Source organism: Canis lupus, chromosome 9 (assembly GCF_003254725.2).
Source record: "Canis lupus dingo isolate Sandy chromosome 9, ASM325472v2, whole genome shotgun sequence".
Lineage (NCBI taxonomy): Eukaryota > Metazoa > Chordata > Mammalia > Carnivora > Canidae > Canis > Canis lupus.
In genome coordinates, this window is record NC_064251.1 from 54724535 (window position 1) to 54750259 (window position 25725).

Below are 25725 nucleotides of genomic sequence, written 5' to 3' on the forward strand. Positions count from 1 at the left end.
TGCGGGTTGGGGCGGGCCATGGGGGAACCACAGAGGCAGGAGGGCCAGCTCGGAGAGGTGGGGCGCCCTGGGGGTGAGTCACTTCTCTGGGCCTTGGTTTCTCGGTTTCCTCGCCCATAAAATGAAGATGCATACAGCGAGGAGCCAAGGAAAGTAAGCCAAGAAAATGCTAAACCCAGGCCTGGCCCCAGAACCGGTCGCTGGTCCTGGGAGGCCTGGTCCCCTCTGGGAGCCATCCCAGGAACCCCGGTAGAGCTCTAGCTCTCCCACCCTCACCAATACCACCAGGTCATCCTCCCCTCCAGCTGGCCTTCTTGGATTCCCCCAGGCCCAGCTGCCCAAGCGACCCCCTCACAGCACACTTCTTCCCTAACGTCAGACAAGCAGCCCACCCCACCCTCAAACCCCCGCCCCAGTGTGGGGCTGAGCCAGGGAACAGAGACACATTCCCTCAGGGACAAAGAGATTTTTCTCTTCCCAGGATAGATTTCATCCTGCCACCCTCCACCCCATCTCCCACGGTGGCAGGGGGACATACAAAGGGAAACCCCCCCAGGGATAGAAATCCTAAACTTCAAACAGGGCCGAGGCCCAGGCTGGCCAGTCTAGGAGGCTGGGGACAGGGGATCAGGGCGGCCTGCCTTGGGCGGGTGTGGAGCACAAACCCAGACAAATGGGTCCTGAGGCTCTAATCTGTGCCACCCCCACTCCCCACACCGACCCCATTGCAGCAGCAGCAGCAGCAGCAGCAGCAGTAGCAGCAGCAGCGGCCTGAGAGCTGGTGGGCACAGGCCGGGCCCTCCCACAAGTGTCTCATCTGCCTAATTGCTTCTTTATTGTCTTACAATCACACACTCTCTCCATGCTGCCCTGAAATATTTCCTTACCCTATTCATCCCAGCAGCAATTAGAAAAAGAGTGCTGGGGGTGGGGGGTGTCTCAAAACCGAGCAGCAGCATGGAGCAGGCATGCGGAGGGGGCCCCAGTGGGGAGGATCTGGATGCAGGCAGGGCTCGGCCCCAGGCCCACACCCGGCCCCCGTGAAATTTCAAATTAGGCTACAATCACATCAGACAGCATCGGCACGGAGCAGCTACCACCAAAGACGGCAGCCGGTTCACAGGAAACTGGGGAGGCCGGGGGTGGGGGTGGTGGTGGGGTGGTGGTGGTGGTGGTGGAGGTGGGGGTATTACCTTGGGGTTCTCCAGGATTCCAGCCTCGTAGCTATGAGGGAAAAGGGAAGGGAAGACAGGAAATCAGGTGGGGAGGCGGGGAGGCGGGCAGGGAGGACCCCCCCCCCCCCAACAAATCTGCTCTGCCCTTCTTTCTCTGCCAAAGCAACTGCTGCCAACCCTGTCTGGAACATTCTGGGCTGACCGCAGTTGGCTGTGGGAGCTGCAGGTTGCAAGAAAGAGCTGGGACATTTCCCTCAGTCTTCTGGGGCATAGCCCCGGGCTTTGCATCTGCGGGGTGGGGGGGTGGGGGGGGCGGGGCGGGGCACGACTTCACTCACTGCTGTTCTCTCTGCTTTAAACACACTTCCCCCTGCACCTCGGCCAGTCAGTTCCTTCTCATTCTTGAAGTTTTCACCTCAAATGCCACTTCCTAGAGGAGCCCACCCCAACACCCCAGCTGAGGCCAGATGCCTATTATCTAGCCCCATGAGCCTGGGAGTGAGCCCCAAGAGTACTGGGTGGGGGGGGGCGGGGACCACCACTGAGGCTACATCTGCCCTGTGAAGGCAGGTGCTCCCTGATGTGGGGCAGGGCAGCGCACAGGTGGGATGTCTGGCTTACCTGATATGCATGAGGTTCTCATCCATGCTCCATGGATTCTTGGGGGTGACTGGAATGGGGATTCCGTGTTGCTGTGGGTAAGACGGGACAAGGGGCAGGCGTGAGGCAGCTTGCAGTTGGCCTGAGGGTCAGGCCCAGCTGCCCTGGTTTTCTTTCAGGGCTGCACACATCCCCAAACTCTGGTCCTCATGCAGGCAAGACCCAGCGCCACCCTCTGGTGTCCATCTCCTCCCCAATCACCATCCCCTGCCCCCCACGTGTCCCCCATCGCCAACCCGGCCCCACTGCCTGGGGAACGAGTGAGGGCCCCGTTACTGGACATGCCCATGCAGAAACAAGACCGTGTGTCTGAGATGTCATGGAGAGGATGCTGAACTTGGAGGTTCCTTCCAGAAGAGTCTCTGAGTCTATATATTTCACAGGCCCTGAAGCACTAGAGTGTGCCAGGCAGTGTGCCAGAGGTTTCCCACTTGCTGACCCCTGCTGGGCGCAGGAAGGGTCTGAACTTCCACCGTAGACCTCAACCAAGGCATCTGCGCCCACACAGCACTTAATGTCACCCCAAGGAAGTGGCTTCTAGCTCATGGCACTAGTTTACGGTACCTGCCTGGCACTTCCTGGGAGCCACCCCTCTCCCCTTGCCTGGCACAGTCACCACAGACATCACTTTGTGACCCTGAAAGGAACATCCCAGGTCCATCTCAACCCTCTCCATCCTCCCCCTTGGTTGTTTTGCTTCCCAGATGGTTTGATCCATTGTTCAAGGAGAAAACTCATCCCAACCAAGACCGTGGGTCTGAAGACCCATCTCAGCCTTTTGGATTAAGGATGAGGCTGATCCCTTTGCCACTCCACGCTGCCTTGGCTGACACCTGGTGGGAATCCAACACACTCAATACATTCTGCTTTCCCCTCTCCTTGCCCATGGAGCACAGAGGCAGCTAAGTGGCCCAGCCAGGCCCCTGTAAGGCAGTGAGACCTGAAGCTTTGCTTCCCCAGCCCCTCTTAGCACCTTCCTCACCACCCCCCCACCCGCCGCACTGTGGTCCTAGAACCTGGCCAGCCCTGGCTGGTCCCTGTAGCCCCCTCCTGCATCATCCCATCTCTCCTGATGGGGCCCCCCTAGTCTGTGCTCATTCCCACTATGGTAGGATTCCAGCCTCCTCCAGGAACCCACTTTGTTTCCTTTATCACCAACCTAAAGTTTCAAAATAAATGGAGCTAAAACCTTCCAGGTGTTTCTTTCAAGCTTTGCCAGGGGAATTGCTTTAAAAGACATGGTCCATATCTATTCTAGGATTTGTGTACTCTTCAATTTAAATCACAATGGGCAAATAGGAGCATCTCATTTAGAGGCTGCTCATCCCGCTTCTCAAAGTTGCTGAGCATCCAAGGCACATGCCAGCCCCCCCCCCCTCCATCCAGGTAGAATAGGCCAGAGGTGAGAGGACCAGGGACCCCTGCACAAAAGCTGGAATTGCAGGCTGGGGGCCGAGAAAGTCAGCAGATGGGTTCCCTGCAGCCTTTGTCTTGGGAAGGGGTTTGGAAACACGTTTGCCTTCTTCCCCACTGGGCCTCCGTGGTTGTGGTGGGAGCAAGAAAATGAAAAAGGGAGGGAAAGTGGGCAGGACAGGATAGGCAACCCCTCCTCAGCAGGCAGAGACACACACATATGCCAAAAACGGCAGTCCCTTGACCAGTCCCTGTTTCCCCTCCCCTCTCTAGCCTTAGGTGTCCACCGCTCCCCCCAACCCCCTGCCCACCCACCCAAGGAACTCTCGCTGCACTTGAGGACAAAAACCAAAACCATCGGGCAGCCTGGGTGGCTCAGTGGTTTGGCGCCGCCTCCAGCCCAGGGTGTGATCCTAGAGACCCAGGATCGAGTCCCACGTCAGGCTCCCGCATGGAGCCTGCTTTTCCCTCTGCCTGTGTCTCTGCCTCTCTCTCTCTCTCTCTCTCCACTCTGTGTTTCTCATAAAGAAATAAATAAAATCTTCAAAAAACAAAAACAAAAACAAAACCATTTTCCACGACAGCACAGAGGTGACTGGCCTGCTTTCCAGCCCCTACCTAGTACGCTGGCTTTTTAAAAGAAATTAATTATGGTGACGATGCTAACGACAGGATGATGACCGGGGTGGGGGTGGGGGGCGGTGCAGAAAGTGGAGTGAATGTGTGTTTGTGGGTCTCCTGCCGCACCTTTTGGCCTTGGCAACTTATCGGTCTTGAAAGCAGGGATTTTCAAAGCGCCATTGATTTTTGTCTCAGCTGAATCAGCTGCCTGGCTCTGCATTTTGGACAAAGCCCGTTTGCTGCTCAGTTATTCTGGTCATTTCCTGGGTGCAGAAACGCGGCCTCCCTCCTAGAATGTGCTCAGATTCCCCAGAGCTCAAGGCAGATGCCAGCCTCCCAGGGAGGCTCCAGGGCCCGGGGGCGGGGTGGGGGGGGCCCAGACTCGGCTCTCCTCGACATGCTTTCCTGTTCAAAGGTTATTGAGGACAGAAGCTTTGTGAAGGGGCTTCTCCCCAAAATCCGGGAAGGAGTGACAACACTCCTGAAAATCATCTTCACTGGGAAAACCAGGAGCTGCTTTTGTGTGGGGCTTAACGGAAATGCAGGGCAAGGCACGGGTCACCCTGGCCCTCTCTTGAACTGGGACTGCCGTTGTGAGAATGGAGACGGGGCGGGGGTTCCAATTCATTATTCTTAAAGATGAAACGTGCTCCATATTCTATATCAAGGAGACGAAGGGGGGTGGGAAGCCTCGTCAACCTCGGTTCTCTTAATAGCTCTGCTATTTGACAATTTGTTTGGCAACATATGGGCTTGCTCTTGTAAACTCCCCTCTTAATAATAAAACAACAGATGGTACAGGAGATCTTTCCTCCAAGCCCTCCAGGTCTTAATGGGATGCTGGCGGCAGGGGCAGGGCTGTGTCCCTGCCGAGTCCCCTACCACGCAGCACCTTGACTGCAGCAAGAGCTCACAGCCAGCCCCGGTGACTGCTATTTAAAACCCGAGCAATTTTCTGGTGTGTGCACCGAGTTGCTTTTCCCCCGTCTGATTGATTGAGGCTGTTTGTCAAGGGCTGCCATCGAGTCGCTAAAAAGAAAGGTACCCCGGGGAGCGGCTAAGGATCTTGATGCAAAACTTCTAATATGTTTTATTGCAACTTGTACTTCAAAAGGGCTGGCTCGACAAAAGCCTTTGTCTGCCACTGCCCCTCGGAGTGCCTACCTGCTCCTGGCAAAGCACCGGGACAATGAGCAGCCAGGTAACTGGGGGCCAGAGAACCTCTCACTCACACCTCCCACGGAGGTGGCAGGAGAACGGGAGGCAGAGGGTGCCTGTCACCATCGGACTTGGCAGACTGAGGACTCTCCATGGAGACTCCTGGCCCAGGCAGTGACCACACCTCTGTGGGGCTGGCCCTGGGGACAGCGGGGGCAGAGACTCGGTGCCCCCAGGATGGGGATCAGCCCCGGCCTTATGCTGCTGGTCTAGGAGGCCCCCCTGAGAAGGATATGCCCCCCGGGAGGGGGCAGTAGGCAAGGGCTGGGGGCTTGAGGGGAGACTCAGCCATACCTTTGCATATTCCATCAGATCATTGCGGCCCTGGAACCGGTTGTAGAACTCGGGCATCCTCCAGGGAGCGATGACCTGGGCACAGGGCAAGGAGTCAGACGTGGGAGAGCCCGGATGTTGGCTCAGAGCCGGCCTCTCTATTACGGGGCCCGGGACCCCCAATGCTCACCTGGAGTCTCCTGCTGCCTCCTCCCCAAAGAGGACATAGTCCACGTGGGGTGGGCAGAGGTGCCCCATCAGGCAGGGGAAGGACAGGACCTGCTACACTGGGGGTGGCTTTGTAGAGGCCCGGGCTCCACGGCAGAATGGCTTTGTGTCCCCCAGTGGGGTCCCTGCCCTTCTGGGCTTCCGTCTGTCTGAGATTTGAGGGTTTGAACTAGATGGGCCTCACATTTCTCACTAGTGTCCCTGGGCAGAGGACTAGTACGCCTGACCCCACCCCTTGGTGACTCAGGCAGGGTTCACACTGCTGCGGAAGCCCAGCCAGGCCCTCTCCGGGACGGTGGCCCACAGACAACATACAGCGATCCCATCCTGTTTCTCTTGCTTTCCCTCCTTCTGCTCACCAGAGCTGCTCTGGGTGCCAGCCTGGAGGTGTAAGGGCAGGTCCCCAAGAAGAGCCCCCACCCAGCGCTGGAGCCAGCCAGGCCCCTACCTCTGATGGTAAACTTTTCTGGGGTCTCGGCCTTAGAATGAACAGCCCCTGGGGCAAGCCTGGCCATGGGAGCACCCTCTGGCCTCATCTTAGCTCCCAGAGACCAGCTTTGGCCCCTACCCGCAGTCCCTTGGCTTGGCCTCTGCAGACAGAGATTCAGAAACCGGACACCAGGCTCCCTCCAGCTGCTGTGGGACCCCAGAGAGTGGGGGTCAGGAGAAAGCCCCCATGGCCACAGGCCTGCAGCGAGCTAGCAAGCAGCCACCTCAAGGACTTCTTAGCTGCCCAGTGTTTGGGGTCAGAAAAGATCATTAGAGCTCATTACCTCCAGGCCACTCCCACCCAGCAAGCAGCTGCTGGCTGGTTAAAGGGACAGAGAAAGGTGTTCCACTTAAAAAAAGAAAGAAAAAAGGAACCCCTTAGGGCCCTCTCAGAGCTTAGGAAGAGGCACATCTTCTGCAGCCTTAGCCTGAAGTGACCTCTAAGGGGTCCAGACCTAGGCCTGTGATGGCCAGTTTGGTACCTGGAAGCCACGTATGGCCACTGAGACCTGAAACGTGGCCGGTCCCCACTCAGATGTGCCCCCAATGCAAAGCATACAGGGATCTTGAAGACTTAGTACAAAAGATGGAGAACATGTCATGAATAGTGTTTTTGCATGGATGACAGGCTGAATGGTATCATTTGGGTACACGGGGTTCAGTGAAATATATTATTAAAATGATGTCACCTGTTGCTTTTCATCTTGTTTTTTGTTTGTTTGTGTTAACATGGTCACTAGAAAAATTTAAATTCCACATGGGGCTCACATTGGTAGTGCAGTACAGCTCCATATGCCTGGAGCCTGGTAGACACGGGAGGAAGGAAGGAAGGAAGGAAGGACAGATGGACACAAGCCCAGGTCCCAGGTCAGGTTGGAGGAGGCAGGGGTAGCAGTGGGCAGCTGGACAGTCCTGCCATGCACTCTCAGGCCTGTTGATTGATTCAGGCCTGGAGGTTGATTCCCCCAGACTCTGGTGATTCCCACTCCAGGAAAGGGATCCAGGATGCTAGAGGCCAGGTAGTCAGAGCAGAGCCAGGGCCTTAGCCAGGTGGCCCTGACCAGGGTTGAGTAGGCTGTGAGCACCCCAGAAACAGGCCAGTAATGACCCAGAACTATTTCAGCCTGCCCCCACGAAAGAAGATCTGAGAACACCGAAGGCACTGGCCAAAGGGCCAGGCCACATCTTTCTGTCCAATGCCCCCACCTACCTGGCCCCTGGGCTAATGGTCAGAGTGCTGTGCCCCTGTATCTGGCACGAGCACGCGGTCTCTCCAGGAGAAAGAGATGCCCCCATCCCCCTCCTGGAGACTCAGGAGCATTCTGTCCCTGTCCATAAAAATTCCCAGAACTCCATACCCTGCACCCTCCACCCAGAGACATTAGCCCCCAGCACCCACCCCAAGGGGAGGAGCAGCATCTTACCTTAATCTGAGGTGCCAGTGAGTAGCAGGTGAGTTCAAATCGGACCTGGTCATTTCCCTGAAATATGAGACAAGGCATCGTCAGGAGCCCTCACTACTGCTGACAACCTCCCAGAGGGCTGCTCAGGGCAGGCCCACTGGATGGTTCTCTTCTCACCTCCGACCCTGAAACCCTCTGAGGTGGGTACTACTATTGGCCTGTTTTAAAGATGAATGTTGGTCTTTGTCAGAGAGGAAACCCCAGCTCCTGCCTTCAGGTGGAGTCAGGATGGGAATCCAGGACTCCCTGAGCACAGAGCAGAGCAGGGTGGGTGTGCAGGTCTGCAGGACAGGATGCTCATGTGCTAGGCACATGGCAGGATGGGGACGTGTGTGTTTGGGAAAGTGGCAGGACAGGTACACGTGTCGTCATGCATGTGTGCACTTTGGGGGCTGCATGCGTGTGTGCCAGGCTGGAGGTCTGGCCCTGCCAGGACCCCAGTCCTTCTCTAGGTGGCCCCCAGCTGCCGGCACCTCAGCCTCTTCTTCCTGAAGTTTCTCTCCCCGCCTGGCCCCATCTGCCCCAATCCAGAGATTGAGTCTGGGGATCAGGCCTCATATCCACAGAACTGGGACTCCTGTGGCCTCTGTGAGGCTCAGTCTCCCATGTGTACAGTAGCTGATTGGCAGGGAGCGGGTGGAACCAGGTGACTGCGGAGGGGCCTTGGCTGCCTGGCTCTGGACACCGAGGTCCAACAGAAGAGACGGTCCCAGGGCCCAGAGCCCGGGACCCCCACACCCTCCGCCCCAGCAAGGGCTGCCCTGCCTCCCGGCTCCCGCATCCTTTGCTGCCAGAGGAAGACTTGTCTGATCCTGGGCCGATGACGGGGAGGAGGAAGAGGAGGCTGCAGACACGGGGGCTGCCAGCGTCCTGTCCGTGCCCTGCCTGCTTGCCTTCAGCTCGGCGCCCGGAGTGGGGACTGAAGCTGCGGAAATAACAGAGGGACCTTTCGCCTACTGTGAAAACTGCATGGGCCCAGCGAGGCGGCGGCGAGAATGACATGTTATTTTCCAGAGTCTTGTCAGGCGGCACAGAAATGCAGGCCCCAGCCCCTCGCTGCCCACCCAGGAGCCTGAGGGCCGGGCTGCCCCCTCGCAAGCCTCTCAGGGTGGGGGGGTGGGGGCGTGAGCTGCGCCAGACCCGTCACCCCACTCCCCTCCCCAGCCCTGTCCTGAGCACCCAGTGTCACAGGGGAGAGCCACTGGGGGCCAGCGGGGGAACGGACCCCTGCTCTGCTGTCACCACCACTGCTGATGCAAGTGAGGCTCAGAGAAGCGATGCCACCTCCCCGGGGTCACACAGTCCACAGACATTTCCATCCTAACAGCGCACATTCAGGTGACTGGCCTGAGCTCCAGACTTAAACCCACTGGATCCTCTCGGCCGGGACACCTGGGTGGTTCAGCAGTTGAGCATTTACCTTTGGCCAGGGTGTGATCCCGGGGTCCTGGGATTGAGTCCCCCCATCAGGCTCCTGGCATGGAGCCTGCTTCTCCCTCTGCCTGGGTCTCTGCCTCTCTGTGTCTCTTATGAATAAATAAATAAAATCTAAAAAAAAAAATAATAACGACAAAAGGGCAGCCCCAGTGGTGCAGCGGTTTAGCGCCGCCTGCAGCCCAGGGCATAATCCTGGAGACGCGGGGTAGAGTCCCATGTTGGGCTCCCTGCATGGAGCCTGCTTCTCCCTCTGCCTGTGTCTCTGCCTCTCTCTCTCTCTCTCTCTGTGCCTCTATGAATAAATAAATAAAATCTTAAAAAAAATAAATAAAAGGAAGCATCCTTAAAAAAAACTCCGACAAAACAAAAAAACCCCGCAAAAATCCTCAGGGCCTAAGGCAGCCCTTAGAAGTAGGTTCTACTGTTATCCCCACTGTAAAAATGGGGCCACTGAGGCACAGGCGGGAACCCCAGCCCAAGGACCTGTGGCCGGCACAGTTACTGGAGCAGTGGCAGCTCTAATAAAATGTAGATTCATTTCAGATTCGTAAAGCACATGGTGGTATTGCACATCCCGGTGATGTTTTCTCCCCCTACGGCTTCATGTGTCCCCAGTACAATGGCAGCTCGTGCCTCCCTGGACAGGCGTGCTGGGCTGGTGTCTGCCCATCCAGACCCACATGGGGACACCCATCTGTTCCAGAGTCAGAGACCCTCCCAGAAGCCAAATAGGCTCCTTTGGTTCAAACTGTTCCAGATTAAGAGCTGAAGTTGGTCGGGTCCTTCCTCCCCCTAACCCCAGGACCTCTGCACCAGGGCAGCCCCCGGCAGCTCCCCAGAGTGGGAGGGTGTGTGTGGGGGTACAGCTATCCTGCACACCATGTGTGTCCACGTGCTGATACACGTGCAGGCGTGTGGACGTGGGTGCAGTGCCCACGGGGACTGGAGGGACTGCGGGGGTGGGGGTCTGCCCATCTGTTCAAGGGCTAACCATACAGATGGTGCCATTTACAAAACTGCTCCCCATACCCCTGCGCGAGTCTGGCTCATATTTCCAGGCCCTTCTTCCAAATCTGGAGGGGGAGAACAGGGTGGGGCATGAAAGGTGGACCCCAGCTCCAGCTTCGTACCAGGTGCTGCTGGGCTGGGCCCTGAGAGGGAAGCTGCTTCTCACCTCCGGGACTTTGCAAGGGCTGTTCCTGCAGCCTGGGGGTGCCCTTCCCCCTTGGTGTCACTGGCTAACTCGTCCTTCCCTTGCGTTCCACCCTCTGCTGGGTTCGGGCTCCTAAGTCCCTGGCTGTCTCCCTTAGCCCATCCTGTAGCAGTGACCCCACACACGGAGGAGGGCCAGCATGGATGAATATTCGGGAAGTGAATGAACACATGCCTGATGCAATGTCTGGTAGGCTGGAACGAGGACCCCCGAAGCTCTAGTTTCCTCTACGGGTGACTCAGGAGTCAGGAGCTGGGAGAGGCCAGTGGCTGAGATTCCCTGATGGCCGCAGCTGCAGGACTGGCCGCTGCGATCTCCTCCACCTGGGCCGAGGTGGGGGTGGGGGAGCCCCTGCCATCTGCGAATGCCCCAGCTTCCTCTGCATTGTGAACCCCTTGCAAAAAAAACTTGGTGGGATGGGCACTGGGTGTTATGCTATATGTTGGCAAATTAAACTCCAATTAAAAAAAAATTAAAGGGGATCCCCCCGGGGGGGGGGCGGGGGCGGGGCTCAGCAGTTTGGTGCCACCTTCAGCCCAGGGCCTCATCCTGGAGACCCAGGATCAAGTCCCACGTCGGGCTCCTGGCATGGAGCCTGCTTCTCCCTCTGCCTGTGTTTCTGCCTCTCTCTCTCTCTGTATCTCTCATGAATAAATAAATAAAATCTTAAAAAAAATAAAATCAAAAAAATTAAAAAATAAATAAAAGCACGAATTGCTCTTGGGAAAAAAAAAAAAAAAACAACAAAAACTGCCAAGTGTCCTTCTGGCATCTTTCTGGGCTTGCCAGTCCCACCCCACTCCATGTGGCCCAGGGCCAGGAGCCTCATTCCCTGGCTCCTGAAGCCCGCCTCCTGAAATGTAGTCACTGGTGCCCCCCCCCCCCCCCACAACCAGGCTGCTGCAGGCTGCTGGCCCCTCCCCACCATCTTCCCCTCTCAAAACTTTGCATTTCTCTGGACCCCACTCCAGGCTTTCCTGGTTCTCCCTATTCGCAGCCCTCAGTTCTAGGAATTATCTTCAGAGGTTCTGGGGGGCTTCCCAGGTTCTGCAAATAAGGGAAACTAAGGCACAGGAGTACGCTTTGCTCATCAATCCCCAAAAGAGATGGCAGATCCAGGGTAGTGCTGTGCCACTTCCCTTCCCTCCTCTCCCATGGCCTTCCAACCTCTAGTCTTGAGGCCACAGAACCTCTGGAGAGGATGTTCTTTCCAGAACTGGAGTCTGCAGACCCCACTAGGGACCAGAGGAGCCTGGGGGGAGAGGGGAGGTAGCTTTTCCAGCTGCTTCTCCAGGGTCAGCAGCCAAAGGCCTCAAATTCAAGCCTCTAGTGTCCTCTTGTGGTGAAAGGGAGCAGCGCACACAGCTGCAGGTCTTGCAGCCTGGGAGGGCTAGTGGGTGGGTGTGGGGGGGGCGGGCAGGGAGTCTCCCCAGACCCTTGAATCTCCCCAGCCAGGGCTAGATCCACCACACACGCACACATTCACCCCACCAGCCCTGAATGCCACCCATTCTCAGTCCTGAAGGTACCATGGAAGGGACCCTCTCTGGGCAGGAGCCCCTCTGGATCCAGATCTGGCTTCAGCTTAAACATCCCCCCCTCCCCCGCCATGGGGAGCTCACTGCTCAGCTCATCTCAGTATGGGCAGATGAGGCTCAGAAGCTTCTTTATTCTGCACTGATGCTCATTCTCCCTGACCTTCCTCTGCCCGCAGAGCCCCCAGCACATGACTGATAATCAGATGACCAGGGCACTCTCCTTGCAGTTTCGAGTGAATCGAGCATTCCCTGCGTGCCAGAGCCATGCGGAGCACTTGTGGAATGATCCTACTACGTTGCTCCCAGCTGCCCCATGGTCTATTTCTACTTTGTTCTCATTTTACAGACAAGGAAATGAAGACTCATGGGGGTGAAGTCACACAGACTGAGCGCAGGGTCCCAGGATCGGAACACAACTGCACGGACTCGAAGCCCCGAATCCTGAACCGCTGGGTTCTCCTACACCCTGTCCTACAGCCTTGAAGTGGAAGGTGAAGATACATCCCTGTCCAAACAGCCCTGGTCTGTCATCCTGCTCTAAATGCGCTCACGACTGGGCTGCCAGTGAGTGCTAGGGTCACAGGTCTGGGGGAGAAACTCTCACCATTCCTTTCTTCTACAACAGCCCACCATTTCATCCAGAACAATCCCCAACACACCACAGGGGAGTTGTTGGCCACCCCCCATGCCGCCTGGGGTGCTCTGGCGCCTCCTAATCTCTCTTGCTTTCCGAAGGAAGCCAACCCTGTGGTGAGGCCACAGCCCAGCCCTGACCCTGCTGGCTCTGGCTCCGTGCTCCCAGGCAGGCTGTTGTCTGGTCTTCTTGCTCCAAGTCTTTGCACAGTTGGATCCCTCTGCTGGGCACACTCTTGCCACACCCATCACTCATTCCCCCATGCTCATCCTGCAGGGCCAATGTCTGTAGATTAGCCCTCCCTTCTCTGCTTGCTGTACCCACGGCTCCCAGGCATTGCCCCTACAGCCACTTTATCACGTGTCCATTCTCCTCTCCCTGAGGGCAGGAAGTTTGGCGCTGCGGGCCTGACCCAGCTCATGTCCAATTCTGTCTAGAGGCCCAGGAGAAGCTTGCTGACCTAGTACCCAAGTGAATGAATGAATGCATGAGCTTTCAAAGATACGAACCAGTGCCACTCTGCTTTGCAAGGTCACCCTCCAGTCACATCTCCTCTGTCTTAATCTAGGCTGCCAATGTCCCTACATCATGGTGAGCCAGAGCCTGCTCCCCCCCACCCCCATCCCACTGCCCGACCAGCCTGGGTAGTAGTGGGGCCTGGGTCAGATTAGTGAGTGTGTGGGTAAGGTAGTGAGCTCTCTGTCCCTGGGAGGTGCAGAGTCTGCTGACGGTGGGGTTGTCAGGGAGCCAAGTCCTGTGCCAGGTTGTTGGCTTGGTGTCCAGGACCGTGGAGAGCCCGTGACTACAGTCTTTATATAATAGCATTGCCTGAGAGTTGCCAACATGGGAATCTTGTTTCTGGAGCATGGCACCCCGGGGGACAGCATGCTGAGGGCTCTCCTGCCTGTCCTTCCCTCAGTCTGCCCTGTCCCCACAAAAGATAAGTTGAAGCCCCAGCTTACCATACCTGAGAGTGTGACCTCTTTTGGAAATAGGGTCTTCACAGAGGTGATGAAGTTGGGCTGAGACCATTAGGCTGGGCCCCATCCCCCATATGACTGGTATTCTTATAAAAGGGAGGAATTTGGACACAGAACTGGATCCTCCCAGAAGGCAGTGAGGGCCGATGCGTGGAGAGAGGACAGCCAGGTGCACAGGGCCCATCAGAGTGTTGCATCTACAAGGGGTCAGCCTACCCGACAGAGGCCTTGGGATGAAGCCTTCCCAGACCCTTCGGAGGGAGCACAGCTCAACCCACACCGAGGTCTGTGGTGCCACAGCGGGGCAGTCCTGACAAGTGAAGACAGGGTCCTCCCCGCCCCCCACACGGCTGTTTTGCAGATGAAGAACCCAAGGCTTGGGGAGGGGAAGGGCCTCCCCAAAAACCACAAGCCGGGACCCAGTCCACTTTGCCAGCTCAGGGTTTCTGACCCTTTCCACTGCATTGCCTGGCGACCTGTGTGCTCTGGGACCTGGGTCAGCGGCAACGTCAAGTCTGCTAAACCGCTCCCGGCAGGGCACGAGTGGAACCTGCAGCAGGAAGCCGTTACCACCCCCCCATACCCGCCCCTGCGAATGCCATTCCTCCCACTCAGACCCGACAGACCGCCTGTCTGCTGCATGCCAGAATCTCCGGAGGGCTAAACTCGCAACTGCCCAAGGGCATCCACAGCCCTGGCTGCCGAGTCCCCTGCACAGGGGAGACTTTCCCCTGTCCCCCCTCCCTCTGCCCTGCCCGCCCCCCCCAGCACTGTCCATCCGTTGCCTCACCTTTCCTGTGGCACCATGAGACACATACTTGGCTCCCTCCCTCTGGGCAATCTCCACTTGTTTGCGGGCGATGCAGGGCCTGGCGAGGGAGGTGCCCAGGAGGTAGCGGTCCTCGTACAGTGCACTGGACTGGATGGCTGGCCAGATGAACTCCTCCACAAACTCCTTGCTGACGTCCTCAATGAACACCTGCAGGGAGAGGAGCCCGTGGAAGGGAGGCTTGGCAAGGATGAGGCCCAGACAGAAGACAGAGCCCCAGGGGGCCTCCGGTGGCCTGCATCTATGGCAGACACTACTAATGGATCTTGGCAAGACATGCCTCCACTTTTCCTTCTTTATCGTAGTAGACATCATTAATCAATCCAAGCATACTGAACTATTACTTCATTCAGGTACTCATGACAGACATCACTAATCAATCCTGATACACCATCTAGCTAAAAATGGATATGGTCCTTAAGTCCCTCCCAGCACAGCATTCTGGGACCGAGGTGAAACTTGTTGTCACCTAAGATCTAGAGCAGTAGATAGTAGACAGTAATTCACAAAAGCTCACAACCGGGCATGATTTTGTCTCCAGGGGCAGTGGCAATATCTGGAGACATTTTTGGTTGTCACAGCTGGTGGGTTGGGGAGAGAAGGGTTCTGGTGTCTCATGGATAAAGGCCAAGGATGCCGCTAAATATCCCACAATGCTCAGAACAGCCAGCCACACACACTAGTAGTGCCAAGGTTCGAGAAATCCTGATCTCGAGGGATGGTTCTCAAAATGTAGACCTCTGGACGTCCTCAAGACCTTTTTGGGGAGACTAAGCAAAAAGATTTTTTATGATACTAAGGTGTTATTTACCATTTTCACTAGGCTGACATTCACATCAGATTTGCAAAAGCAATGATGGGTGCAGGGGCTGGAGACTCAGCACAAATCAGGGAATCAGGGCAAAGACACCACCACTGTGTTCCTAATGCCTTCTTTCCACAGTGACGATTTCACTTGAGAAGGGTCTTGAAGCCGTAAAAATGATGACTTTTGTTTTTTTTTAAATTTTTTTTAATTTTTATTTATTTATGATAGTCACAGAGAGAGAGAGAGGCAGAGACACAGGCAGAAGGAGAAGCAGGCTCCATGCACCGGGAGCCCGACGTGGGATTCGATCCCGGGTCTCCAGGATCGCGCCCTGGGCCAAAGGCAGGCGCTAAACCGCTGCGCCACCCAGGGATCCCTGATGACTTTTGTTGAATCTCAAGCACAAAAGGTGAAATACACGCAAAGCATTTCTGTGGCACTCCAAAGCAAGTTACAAGCTGAACTAGCCACTTTTTTTTCATAGAACCTCGTTTTTGCTAAATATGGTCTTTCAGACTTGAATGTTTGGCCAGCAGTTTCACAAAAATGAGGTGACCTTGCCACTCCAGGGAAATGCAGTATTTGTGGCCAATGATAAAATTCAGGCTTGCCAGTAAAAATTTATGGACAGTTTGCATCTGACAGTTTTCTAATATCTCGATGAGTAGTGGTGAGACTGACAAATGTGGTGTTTTGATATTTTATAATGGAATACATCAATAGTTGGAAGATCTGCATAACTTGATGAAACAATAGTTTTCAAATGAATGCATGATGTCATACACGATCTTGCATGGTGAAAAAATCCAAAGTGCAGGATGGACCAGGGGATGGATTTCTCTTTCTTTCTTTCTTTCTTTCTTTCTTTCTTTCTTTCTTTCTTTCTTTCCTTTTTGGCCAGGGGATTTCAATGCATGAAAAATTCATTGTACAGTTTCAGTTTCCCCATTGCACTAATCTTTAAGAAACCACTCCTTGTTGACTTTTGGTGCAGTATCAAAGATTTCCCCAACTCTCTGAAAAGGCCATTAAAATATTCCTCTCGTGGGGTGCCTGGGTGGCTCAGTCAGTTGAGTGTCCAGCTCTTGGTTTTGGCTCAGGTCATGATCAAGCCCTATGTTGAGTTATCTGCTCAGTGGGGAATCTGCTTGAGATTTTCTCTCTCCCCCATCTCTCTCTCCTCTGCCCACCCTGCCATATGCTCTCTTTCTCTCTAAAATGAATAAATAAATCTTTTAAAAAACCCCACAATATTCCTCTCTCTTCTAGTGCTAGATTCATGCGGCCATATTTTTTCCTAACATCATCCAAATCAAAACATGACAAAAGGAATGGAGACACAATGGAAAGGATCCATATCTTCTGTTAAACCAGACATGAAAGATCTATAAAAATGTTACACACACAATGCTACTTTTACCAAAAATTTTTGTTTTGGAAATAGTTATTTTTCTGAGGTAAGAATGTCACTTATGTTAACATATGATGGGTTTAACATTGTTCTTTTAAAATGGGTTAATATTTTTAAAATTTCAGCTTTTATTTATACTGCAATGATCTCGATAGACATAATCCACAAAACTCTACGGGGCATTCAGTAATTTTCAAGAATGTAAAGGGGTCACAAGATTCTTTGTATTATTTTTGCAACTTCCCGTGAACCTATAATTATTTTAAAATAAGTTTCTTTTTAAATGAAGCCAAGAATGAAAGAAAATGAAAATCAAAGAAAAGCCACAGGGACTATTCCCTGATGGTATGGGTAAGAAACTCCAATTCCAATTCCAAACAAATATGTAAAAGTGTATGGGAGCCTTAGAGCACAAGGTTGAGAATTGCTGATCTAGAGTAATGAACTAAGGTCAAATCTTTACACAAAAGCCCAACTCATTTTCAACACTCAAATGTTCTTATCCCATTTCCTGGGGTCCTGCTCAGACAACTCCTCTCCTCTCTGAGAGACTTGGGGAGACTCCTGACCAAGGAGGGATATCCAGTTTTAGGCTCGTGGTCAAGTGATATGATGTGGGATGCATGCACTCATTTTAACGTGCCAATTGAGCTCTTACTCCTTTTTTAGGTTCTGAGAACCCCACAGAAGTGCCCCGCAGAGGGGACCAGTTCTGACCAAGCAGGTGGGCTGATGGCCTCTCACACCATTCCTTCAGGGTCAGGGCTGCAGGAGACAAGAAACCTTGGGAAGCAATGCCCACTGCTTTTCTACCATGTCAAACTCTCATCCCATCTGACACCCTGTCTCCTCTTTGTACCTTTTTGGCCCCGAGCTTCAGTGCTTTCTTCCTGGCTTCCTCAAAGTCTTCCTTCTGGCCGATGTTCGCCTGAGCAGAAGCAGAGAGGCCTCATTAGCCCAGGGGCATAAAGAAGAGTGGGGGCAAAAGCTGTCTACAGCACCCCTCAAATGGACGTGCTTTCCATTTGAGGGGTCAAACTCACAGTAAGAAAGAGAGAGGCACAAAGCGGGGTCTGGAGAAGCCTGGATGTTTCCAGGAACTGCCACTTGGTGCTGCCTGTGTATGCAGGGAAGCGGTTCCTACGGGTTGGAAAACTAGGTGGGTGTGGCCCTGTGCGAGTGCCACCAGGACCTGGATTTGCTGTCATTGCCTTGAAGGTCTCAGGCTTCCCTTAAACGCACCCATCTCTTCCTGAAAACCCCCCAAAGCCAGCAGGGGATAGTTTTCAGGAGGCTGGTATGTCAGAAACTGTGCAGCCCCCAGGTAATGTCTGCAGCCAAGCATAGCGACTTGACCTTCCTAAGGCATCTGAGCAGGCAGGAGGCCATCCCTGTTCTTGGGAGTCTGACTTCTGTGATAGCCCCCTCTCCAGACACCAGCATGTTTTCTGCTGGCTGCACTCTGGCCTGTTGCCCAGATTTCAACTCTGCATTCTGCTCACCAGACTCTGGAAACTTCCCAGAGCCCAATCGCAGGTGTTTTCTGAGGTCACGCAGCTTTTAAATCCACCTAGTGGTAGCCAGGCTTCCAGACAGCCCCACCGTGCTGCCATCAGCAAGATGAACACACCCTGGGGTGCCTGCATGCTCTCAAAGCTGTGGCTCTTGCTTGCCAGGGGGCTGTGAGCAAGACACTTCTCCTCCCTGGGCCTTGGTCTTCCTTATCCGAATGACAAGTGGCCTGGGTTGCAAACCAATCACTTCTGGCATCAGCTGAACTTTTATCTCTACAAAGCATCATCCTCACTTTCTCTGGGATCAGAAATTTCTCTTCTGGGCCCTTTTGCCATAGAAATGGAGGGGAGCAGATCATGTCTCTTGCTCACTGTAGGGAAAGGCCCAGGATCCAAGCCCGGACAATCAGAACTCTTCATGACACAGCCATAGTAACCAATGCATGGTGGGCAGTGGCTTGGGCAATGAGAGGACCCCTGCACCCTCCTGTCAGAGCCTCTGCAAGAAGCCCTCCTTGCTCTGGGAGAGCCAGGGTATAATGACATGGAAACAATGAAGCCACATAGAAGTGGAGGTGGATCTAGATAAGCACCTGGATCCAGCCTTGTCTGAAGCTGTCAAAGCTCAAATTTCTCAGTTACACAAGCCAAAAATGATCTTGTTTTTTGTCTGTTTTGCTTAAATTGGTATGAGTTAGATTTTTAGAATTTGTACTCAGGAGTCCTGAATATGTGGAGAAACATTCAGAAGCTACGTCCAGATCATTAAAAGTGGAGCTGGCTTGATCAGGGATGTCTGCTGGACCCCCAGCATGGGGGGGATGGCATCACACACAACCTATTACCTATGCCTGTGACATATTTGCCACCCTAGAACTAGTTGATCTCCAAGCTCTGCTAGTTCAGCCACTGTAGGATTCTATAATCTTTGCAGAATTATTGGGGGCTGACAAGGACTGTTGGAAACAGGAAACCTGTGTATCTTCCATGGCCTTCAGCATGCCCATGGTCCCTTGCAGGCAGGCCGCCTGAGTTGTACTGCCAAGCTCATTTCTGGTGTTCCCCCATTCCCTGCTCTGGTCACCCTCTGTGAGGGTGGCCTCCTCTGTGCTCTGGGGGCATCCTAGACCTGGGGACACCATGGATGTTCATTTTATGGATGAAGAAAGGGAGGCAGAACGACAAGTATGCCTTCAGTTCAAGGCAGGCTTAGGGAGGCGAAGCTGGGCCCAGGTGAGTGACAGTGAGCACATGGGCAATAGGATAAACAGGTAGAAGGATGGACACACCAAGCACTTCCTTACCAGGTAGGCAATGACGTCATAGCCTTGTTCCTTCAGCCATACGAGAATGCAGGAGGTATCCAGGCCGCCGCTGTAGGCCAGAACCACGGAGCCTTTGCTGGACATCTTGTCTGGGGAGGGGGCGGTGTGGGGAGGTGAGGAAGGACAGTGATGCAGAGCCAGCCCACCTCAACCCCTGCAAACAGCCTCCACCTTGGCCTTTGGCAGCCTTATCCCCTGGACAAGCTGCCACTGGGGGGTTGGGGACACGATGTTCACCTGCCATTGAGGCCAGTCCAGGAGCTCTTCCTTACTGTAGCCTCACCCCTTCCACCTCCCACCCCTGGGGAACCAGCCCCACCACTGCATGCATACACCCACATACATGCAGGGTCCTGGGAATACTGACAGCAGCCTGGGGCTGATGGGATAGGGGGACATTGTGGGGACGGGAAGCATGTCTTGGAGCCAATTCCCCACCAGCTAGATAAAGCACATGAGGCTGAGATGTTAGGATCAGGCCAGGATGTTTGGGAGACACAAGTGGGGCCTGGGCCCCAAGCCTCGGGCCACTTGGAAAGCGCCAGGCATGGCCCTGGGGGCCTTAACGTAGCTCACCCTGCACCCCCACCATGACCCCATGAAGTAGCTGTTGTCATGCCCACTGGGGAGACAGAGACTAGGGCTCAGACAGGTAAGCAGCCGGCTCTAGGTCACAGAGCACTTGTGTCAGGGCTCTTCCCAGCATGTAGTGCTGCCTCCCAGCTGTGGGCAGAATAGAATGCTGGGGTGCAGAGCTCCTGCCTCCATGCACCTCTCCCACTTCCCCAGTGAACCCTCACACACTGGGATTTTAGACTCTTTTCATATGTAAGCACCTCTGGAAGGGCAAACAAGAGACCTGGGACCCCTCATGTCTGGTGAGAGCATTTACATCGGAGTCTGACCAAGGTCAGAGTCTTATTAGATACTATTGGGAAAAGCCATGGACAGCCCTCCACAGACCCATGGGACCCAGAAGGGGCACCTCACCATTACCACCACAAAGGTGCAGGCTCCTGTGTACTGAGAACCTGCCCTGTGCCTGGAGGTGCAGAGAAGTGCTGACCCGGTCACTCAATCCTGCGCAGCAGAGCCTGGGCAGAGCCCAAATGTGTGACTAGAACACACGTCCTATGTGCAGACACATCTCACTGGCCCACCCGCCGGCCAGCCCCAGGGCTCACACACCCTGTGGCCCTTCGGACACGGAAGGGAATGACGAAGTTGATGGGTGTTTCTGATGGATGTATGCAACTTTCGTCTCCATTGGGCATTCGACCACCTGCCAGGCCCTGTCCCCAGACACCTGGTTTGCTGGTGACTCAGCAGACCCTGACCCAGGGGCCAAGGGAATGTGCCTGTGGCCGCTGCAGCTAGGCAACAGGCCATCAAAAATGGAGGGAGGGAAGCGGTGGGGTGGTGGTGGTGGTGCAGGAAGACCCAGAAAATACCTTGGATTGGAGATGTGGGTTCTCAGCTTCCGGAATCTGACTTTGTGGCCTGGTGAACCACTCTGCAAAAGTGAGAGCTGCTCAGCTGCCTGGCACAGCAGTCCAGGTGAAGCCAGAGACCCTGAACCCGGCCTCTCCAGCTGCTGAATTCCCCTTGAGCAGCCCTGTTGACCAGGGAGATTTGGGGAGGCCTGGCAGCCACCTGCTGAGCCTCCTGGCCCTGGAAAGTACTGGAATGTGTGTGCTCCTAGCTTTGTGGGCTTGGAGTGGGGAGTATATCCTATTGCACATTTTTCAAACAGTTCCACTGAGGTATAACTGAGATACAAGAAGCTGCGTATATGGAGAGCGTCTTACGTAGGGTGAAACCGTCACCGCGATCAGCATAATGAACCTATCCGTCATGAGCTGGGCCCTTCCCTTTGAGTTATCTGTTTCAGAGACAGGGAAACTAAGGTTCAGGTTAAGGAACTTGCTCGAGGCCTTGCTTGGTTGGTGGAGTGGCAGAGCCAGGACTCAAACTCAGAGCGGCTGGGCCCCATAAGCCACCGCTGGAAGGTACAAGGCCCAGGGCAGGGAAACACAGGGGCAGGTGCGGTCTGGGAAGCCACAGGTGGCTCAGACACCCTGGCGTGGCTGGGGTGGGCTCCAGACAGGGAGGATGATGCTGGTGCAAGATCCACCCTGCTCTGCTGTCTCCTAAGGGCACCTAGAGCCAAGGGGGTGAGCCCTGGAGTGCGGGAGAGGAGGCCACGGAGACAGATAGACCGCCTATCCCTGCCCTGCTCTGCCCAGTGATCCCTTGTACGTGGCCCATCCCAGCACATGTCACACAGTATTCTAATTGCATCCCCACTGCCACAGCTGTGAGCTCCACGGCAACAGGGAGCGTCTCACAGAGACAGTGCCTGACATGTGGCAGGCACTCAGAACAACACTTCTGATTCTGTGGCCTACAGGTCAGTTCCTTGCTTGTGAAGAGAAGGTTAGATAAGTCCCCTCAAAGCCTGGAATTCTATGCATGTTCTCATGCAGACGCCAGCCAGCCCCTCCTGCTTGCCAGGCCCGTGTATGCATGGGCGCTGAGGACGGTGGCCTCTGGGTCTGAGCAGTGTGCAAGAATGCAGGCAGCTAGGCCTGCGTAACTCAGAGCACGGATGCTGTGTGCATGCCGGCACGTACATGGGTGTGTGGTGTGTTTGGGCCTGTGTGTGCAGAGATTAGAGGGGCAGGTGGGCCAGGAAGTGATGCAATCTGCCACTGGCATCCCTCCTGCCCCCTCCCCCAAGGCACCCAGTGAAGGACCTCCCCCAGCCAGCAAGATCCTTGGGCTGAGTAATGAGACTGCTGCCTGTCTCCGGGAGTGGAAACTAATGGAGCTGAGGCCTCGATGTGGGAGTTGGAGGTGGGGAGAGGAGCAGGAAGGAATAGCAGTCACTGCCCAGGGGGACCCACTATGGGTAAAACACAGCGGCTGGATCGTACAGGCTGGTGTTCAAGTGGCTTTGGCTGCTCATCTGCAAAATGGAGATGAGAATAGCCCATCGGTCCACAGGGAAGCCATCGAGGATTCAGTGGGATTCTGGGGGGAGCATCCAGAGCTGGGTACCCAAGCCCGTACTCCCTAGACTCTCCTTACCACTGTCACAGCTAAGCTCAGGCCTGTCCCTCACTCCCCAGGGCTCAACTAGCCACCTCTACAACCTGAAAACCATTCTGGTTCTGACACCTCAGGACTCTGGTTTGCCTGCCTGCCTGGGGGAAGTGTTTAGCCAATCCTTGCTCCTGCCCCACCCTCCTTGAAGGGCCCAGGGCAGGTTTCCCCAGGTCCTGGGCACAGGCCCAGTGTCCCTGTCCAAAACATCTCTGTTTCTCCCCTCCCATGGTAGCCCTGACATCTTTCAACAGAAAAGCGATACCTGGGAAGAGGGAAAAAAGATGATCTCGTGCCAAGATGCCTGGCAGCCTGGCCTGAGTTGGCAAGGCAGGTGGCATTCTCCGTGGCCCCAGCCAGAGCCATCCCCACTGATTCCCAGGGAGGGTGTGAGGCCAGCCTTGACTCTCGCTTGGTTCTAAGGAAGCCCATGTGCTCTAAAATGTCAGAGCTGGACCAATGGCAAGAACAGATACTGTGCTTGGTGCCACACGAGGGCCATTTCAAGGTGCAGACTATTATGACCACATGGGGCTCAGCAAAGGTAAGTGACTTCCTAACTGCAAGCTAGTGGATGGCAGTGTTGGCACAGAAGCTGAGGCTGACCGCAGACCACCTGCTCTTTCCTGCTCCATGCCCTATACAATCTGGACTCTAGGAGGCCACAGATCACACCTCCCTCACTTTCTGTCTTCCAGAAAACAAAACCCCCAACGAATCATCACCAATCAATAGTATATTTCTCTGTGTCAGGGATATAGCCTGGCAAACATTCTTCCGGAATCCCTCCCTGACATTCTAACTCAGCTGAGCTCAGTTGTTACAGTTTTTTGAAAACTCGCTCCCCTGAGGCCAGGAGAATTCTGACTTTGGGGTTTCCTCATTCTAGGGCTACAGCCCCTGTCACCCTCGCTCCCCTGAGGCCAGGAGAATTCTCTCTAACTTTGGGGTTTCTTCATTCTAGGGCTGCAGTCCCGGTCCCTTTCCGGACTTCCTTTATGCCCTACAGAGCTAGGCTGCAATTGTGCACTCTGACCAGGAGGTGCCGCTGTCAGGTTTCAGCCCCACCCTGTGCTTGACAGGTTCAGCTCATCCCCACATCCTTGGGAGACAGGGGAGGGATTTTCTTCCCAATTGACAGATGAGGAAGCTGAGGTCGAGGGGCTTGCCTTAGGCTAGACACTGAGCTGGCTCTTGGCCACGGGATTCCTGGGGCCTGAGAATCAAATCTGAAACACTGGCTCCGTTTGAGGACAGTGACACTGCAGCAAACTCCTTCTATCCAGGCAGGGTTAGGGGTCGTTTGAGAGCCTGCCTGGGCCAGGAAGGTTGAGTCGCTGCTTCTGGTGCAAAGGTCCTGAGACAGGATGGAAGGGAGACTAAGTAGATCTCACCAGACTCTGGTAAGGGACATGCAAGCTCCTAAGAGCATTTGGAGCTCGTGGAGGAAAGAAGAGTGCATTCATTCGTTGATTCTATTAATAATATTAAAAAGCCTATGGGTGCATGGCCTACCCCCAAGTCTGGGAGTGGGGCGGGGGGCACCTACAACCTGCCGGAACATGCCAGGGCCTGGGAGATCAACCCTGCCTGCAGTGTTAGAGCAGAGCTCAGGGCCTTAGACCCTGCATTCCAGGGAGTTGGTTTATTTACACACGGGTGCCCGTCGGCAAGGTGCTCACTTCAGGGGTGTGTGCTCCAGTGAAGGCATCTGGCTGTCCTGGCTCACCTCCCAGGACCCAGGGGGCTAAGATGAAATGGGACATGGGAAAGTGCTTGCCCAGCAGGTGAGTCTGGGCGTGGCCCCCGCTCCGGGAGTCAGGCTCTGGGCCCCAAACCAGGGGAAACGGCTAGCAGCACAGCCAAGTGACCACAAAGCCGGAGCAAAAGGGCAGGTGGTGGGGCACATGTGAGGACTCAGGGGACCTCAGACCGTGCAGAGTGAAGGCCTCTTCCAGGGCCTCGCTAATCAGTGGGCAGCCTTCATCATTCCATCAACTCGTACTGGGCAGAGCCAGAATTGCTTCTCAGCAGAGGTGGCTCCAACTGAGCAGGTCCCTGCCTCAGCTTGCCTTGCCCTACCTCACCCCACCCCACCCTGGGCTCCCCTGCCTGGGCTTTGAGAGGGGGAGATGGAAGGGAGCCTTTTTTTTTTTTTTTTTTTTTTTAAGATTTATCTATTTATTGAGAGAGAGAGAGCAAGCACAGAGAGGGAGAGGGAGAAGCAGACTCTCTGCTGAGCAGGGAGCTGGATGCTGGGCTGGATCCCAGGACTCTGGGATCATGATCTGAGCCATTTCACAGATGCTTCACGGACTGAGCCACCCAGGCGCCCCGGGGGAGGGAGTTTAGGATGAAGACTCCACCGGTCTCTTTGGTCCATCACCAAAGTTCTCATCCCTTTGGTGGCTCTTTCGGTCTCTGGGGTCTCCCTCCCCACCAGAACCTTCAGCAGGAGGGCAGACAACTTACCTCCTGTTCCATGTCCCTAGTTTACTGCTCCAGGGAAGGCATGGCCCAGACAGTTAATGAGCGAATGGACCCAGGCACGGCTCTCAACAGTCTACAGAGACTGTCCCACCGTCTCTTACTGTCTCCTGAGCCCTGAGCCTGCGGCAGCTCGGACACATGGAGAAACTGAGGCTTGGGTTAGCTGGCAGCTGACCCGAGGCCTCCCCTGGTGGTGTCTGCCTTCCCGGCTTGAGTCGGCTGGCTCCAGAATGTGCCCTGCCACCCGCCCGTGGGCTGGGAAGCAAGGATCAAAGCCTAGGGCCTATTTGATCCGTCTCTGGGGGAAAGGACAGGTTTGTTCTTGCCTGAGGCGTGCAGCCAGACGGCGGTGCTGCGCGGGAGACGCCCCCACTGCGCAGAAAGGAACACGAGGTGGCCGGGTCACGGGAGCTCCCCAGGAAGAGCCCCGGAGGGCGCAGCCGCGCAGGGGCCAAAGACAACAGCCACCGGACGGCCCCTCCCGCCCCACCTGGGCGCAGGGCGCTGACCCCGCTCGGAGGCGGAGACGGGCGTCCCTGCAGGGGAGGGAGCGCGGCCACACTCGAGACTCGGGCCGCAGCCCAGCTGCCCGGGGAAACTGAGGCTCGGGGCTGTGGAAGGGGGCGAAGGGCAGAGGGAGGGCTGGAACTCCGGTTTCCCGCAGAGAAAGAGGGAGACGGGGTGGGGGTGGCCAGGGGGGGCGAGAGAACCTGGGAACCCCACACCCTCCGGACTCCCAGGGTCTCCATGGGGCTGGGCTCCGGCAGGGCAGAGAGGAAGCTGGATTAGAGACGGGAAGTCCAGAAAGGACCTCGGCCCCCGACCCAGCCCCCCTCAGGGCCGCAGACGGGAGCCCGGCCCCACCCCCGAGGGACCCGGGAATCCCGTCGTCGCCCGGCGC

At 55.3% G+C, this 25725-nt stretch overlaps 1 protein-coding gene across 2 annotated transcripts in view; it reads right to left on the bottom strand.

Annotated features, from left to right (window-relative positions):
- ASS1 (argininosuccinate synthase 1) overlaps positions 1 to 25725 on the bottom strand; it is a 52886-nt gene that overhangs the window by 26884 nt on the left and 277 nt on the right. Inside the window, exons 2-9 of one of the 2 annotated variants that reach the window (XM_025475492.2) lie at positions 20681 to 20742; positions 19209 to 19318; positions 17250 to 17318; positions 14133 to 14321; positions 7502 to 7558; positions 5382 to 5456; positions 1797 to 1867; positions 1194 to 1224 (exon numbers count right to left, since the gene is read on the bottom strand). In XM_025475492.2, coding sequence (XP_025331277.1) covers positions 1194 to 1224; positions 1797 to 1867; positions 5382 to 5456; positions 7502 to 7558; positions 14133 to 14321; positions 17250 to 17318; positions 19209 to 19313 — 597 coding nt within the window. In that variant the 5' untranslated portion in view covers positions 19314 to 19318; positions 20681 to 20742. The remainder of the gene's footprint in view (positions 1 to 1193; positions 1225 to 1796; positions 1868 to 5381; positions 5457 to 7501; positions 7559 to 14132; positions 14322 to 17249; positions 17319 to 19208; positions 19319 to 20680; positions 20743 to 25725) is intronic. The other variant, XM_025475493.3, reaches the window with a different exon arrangement.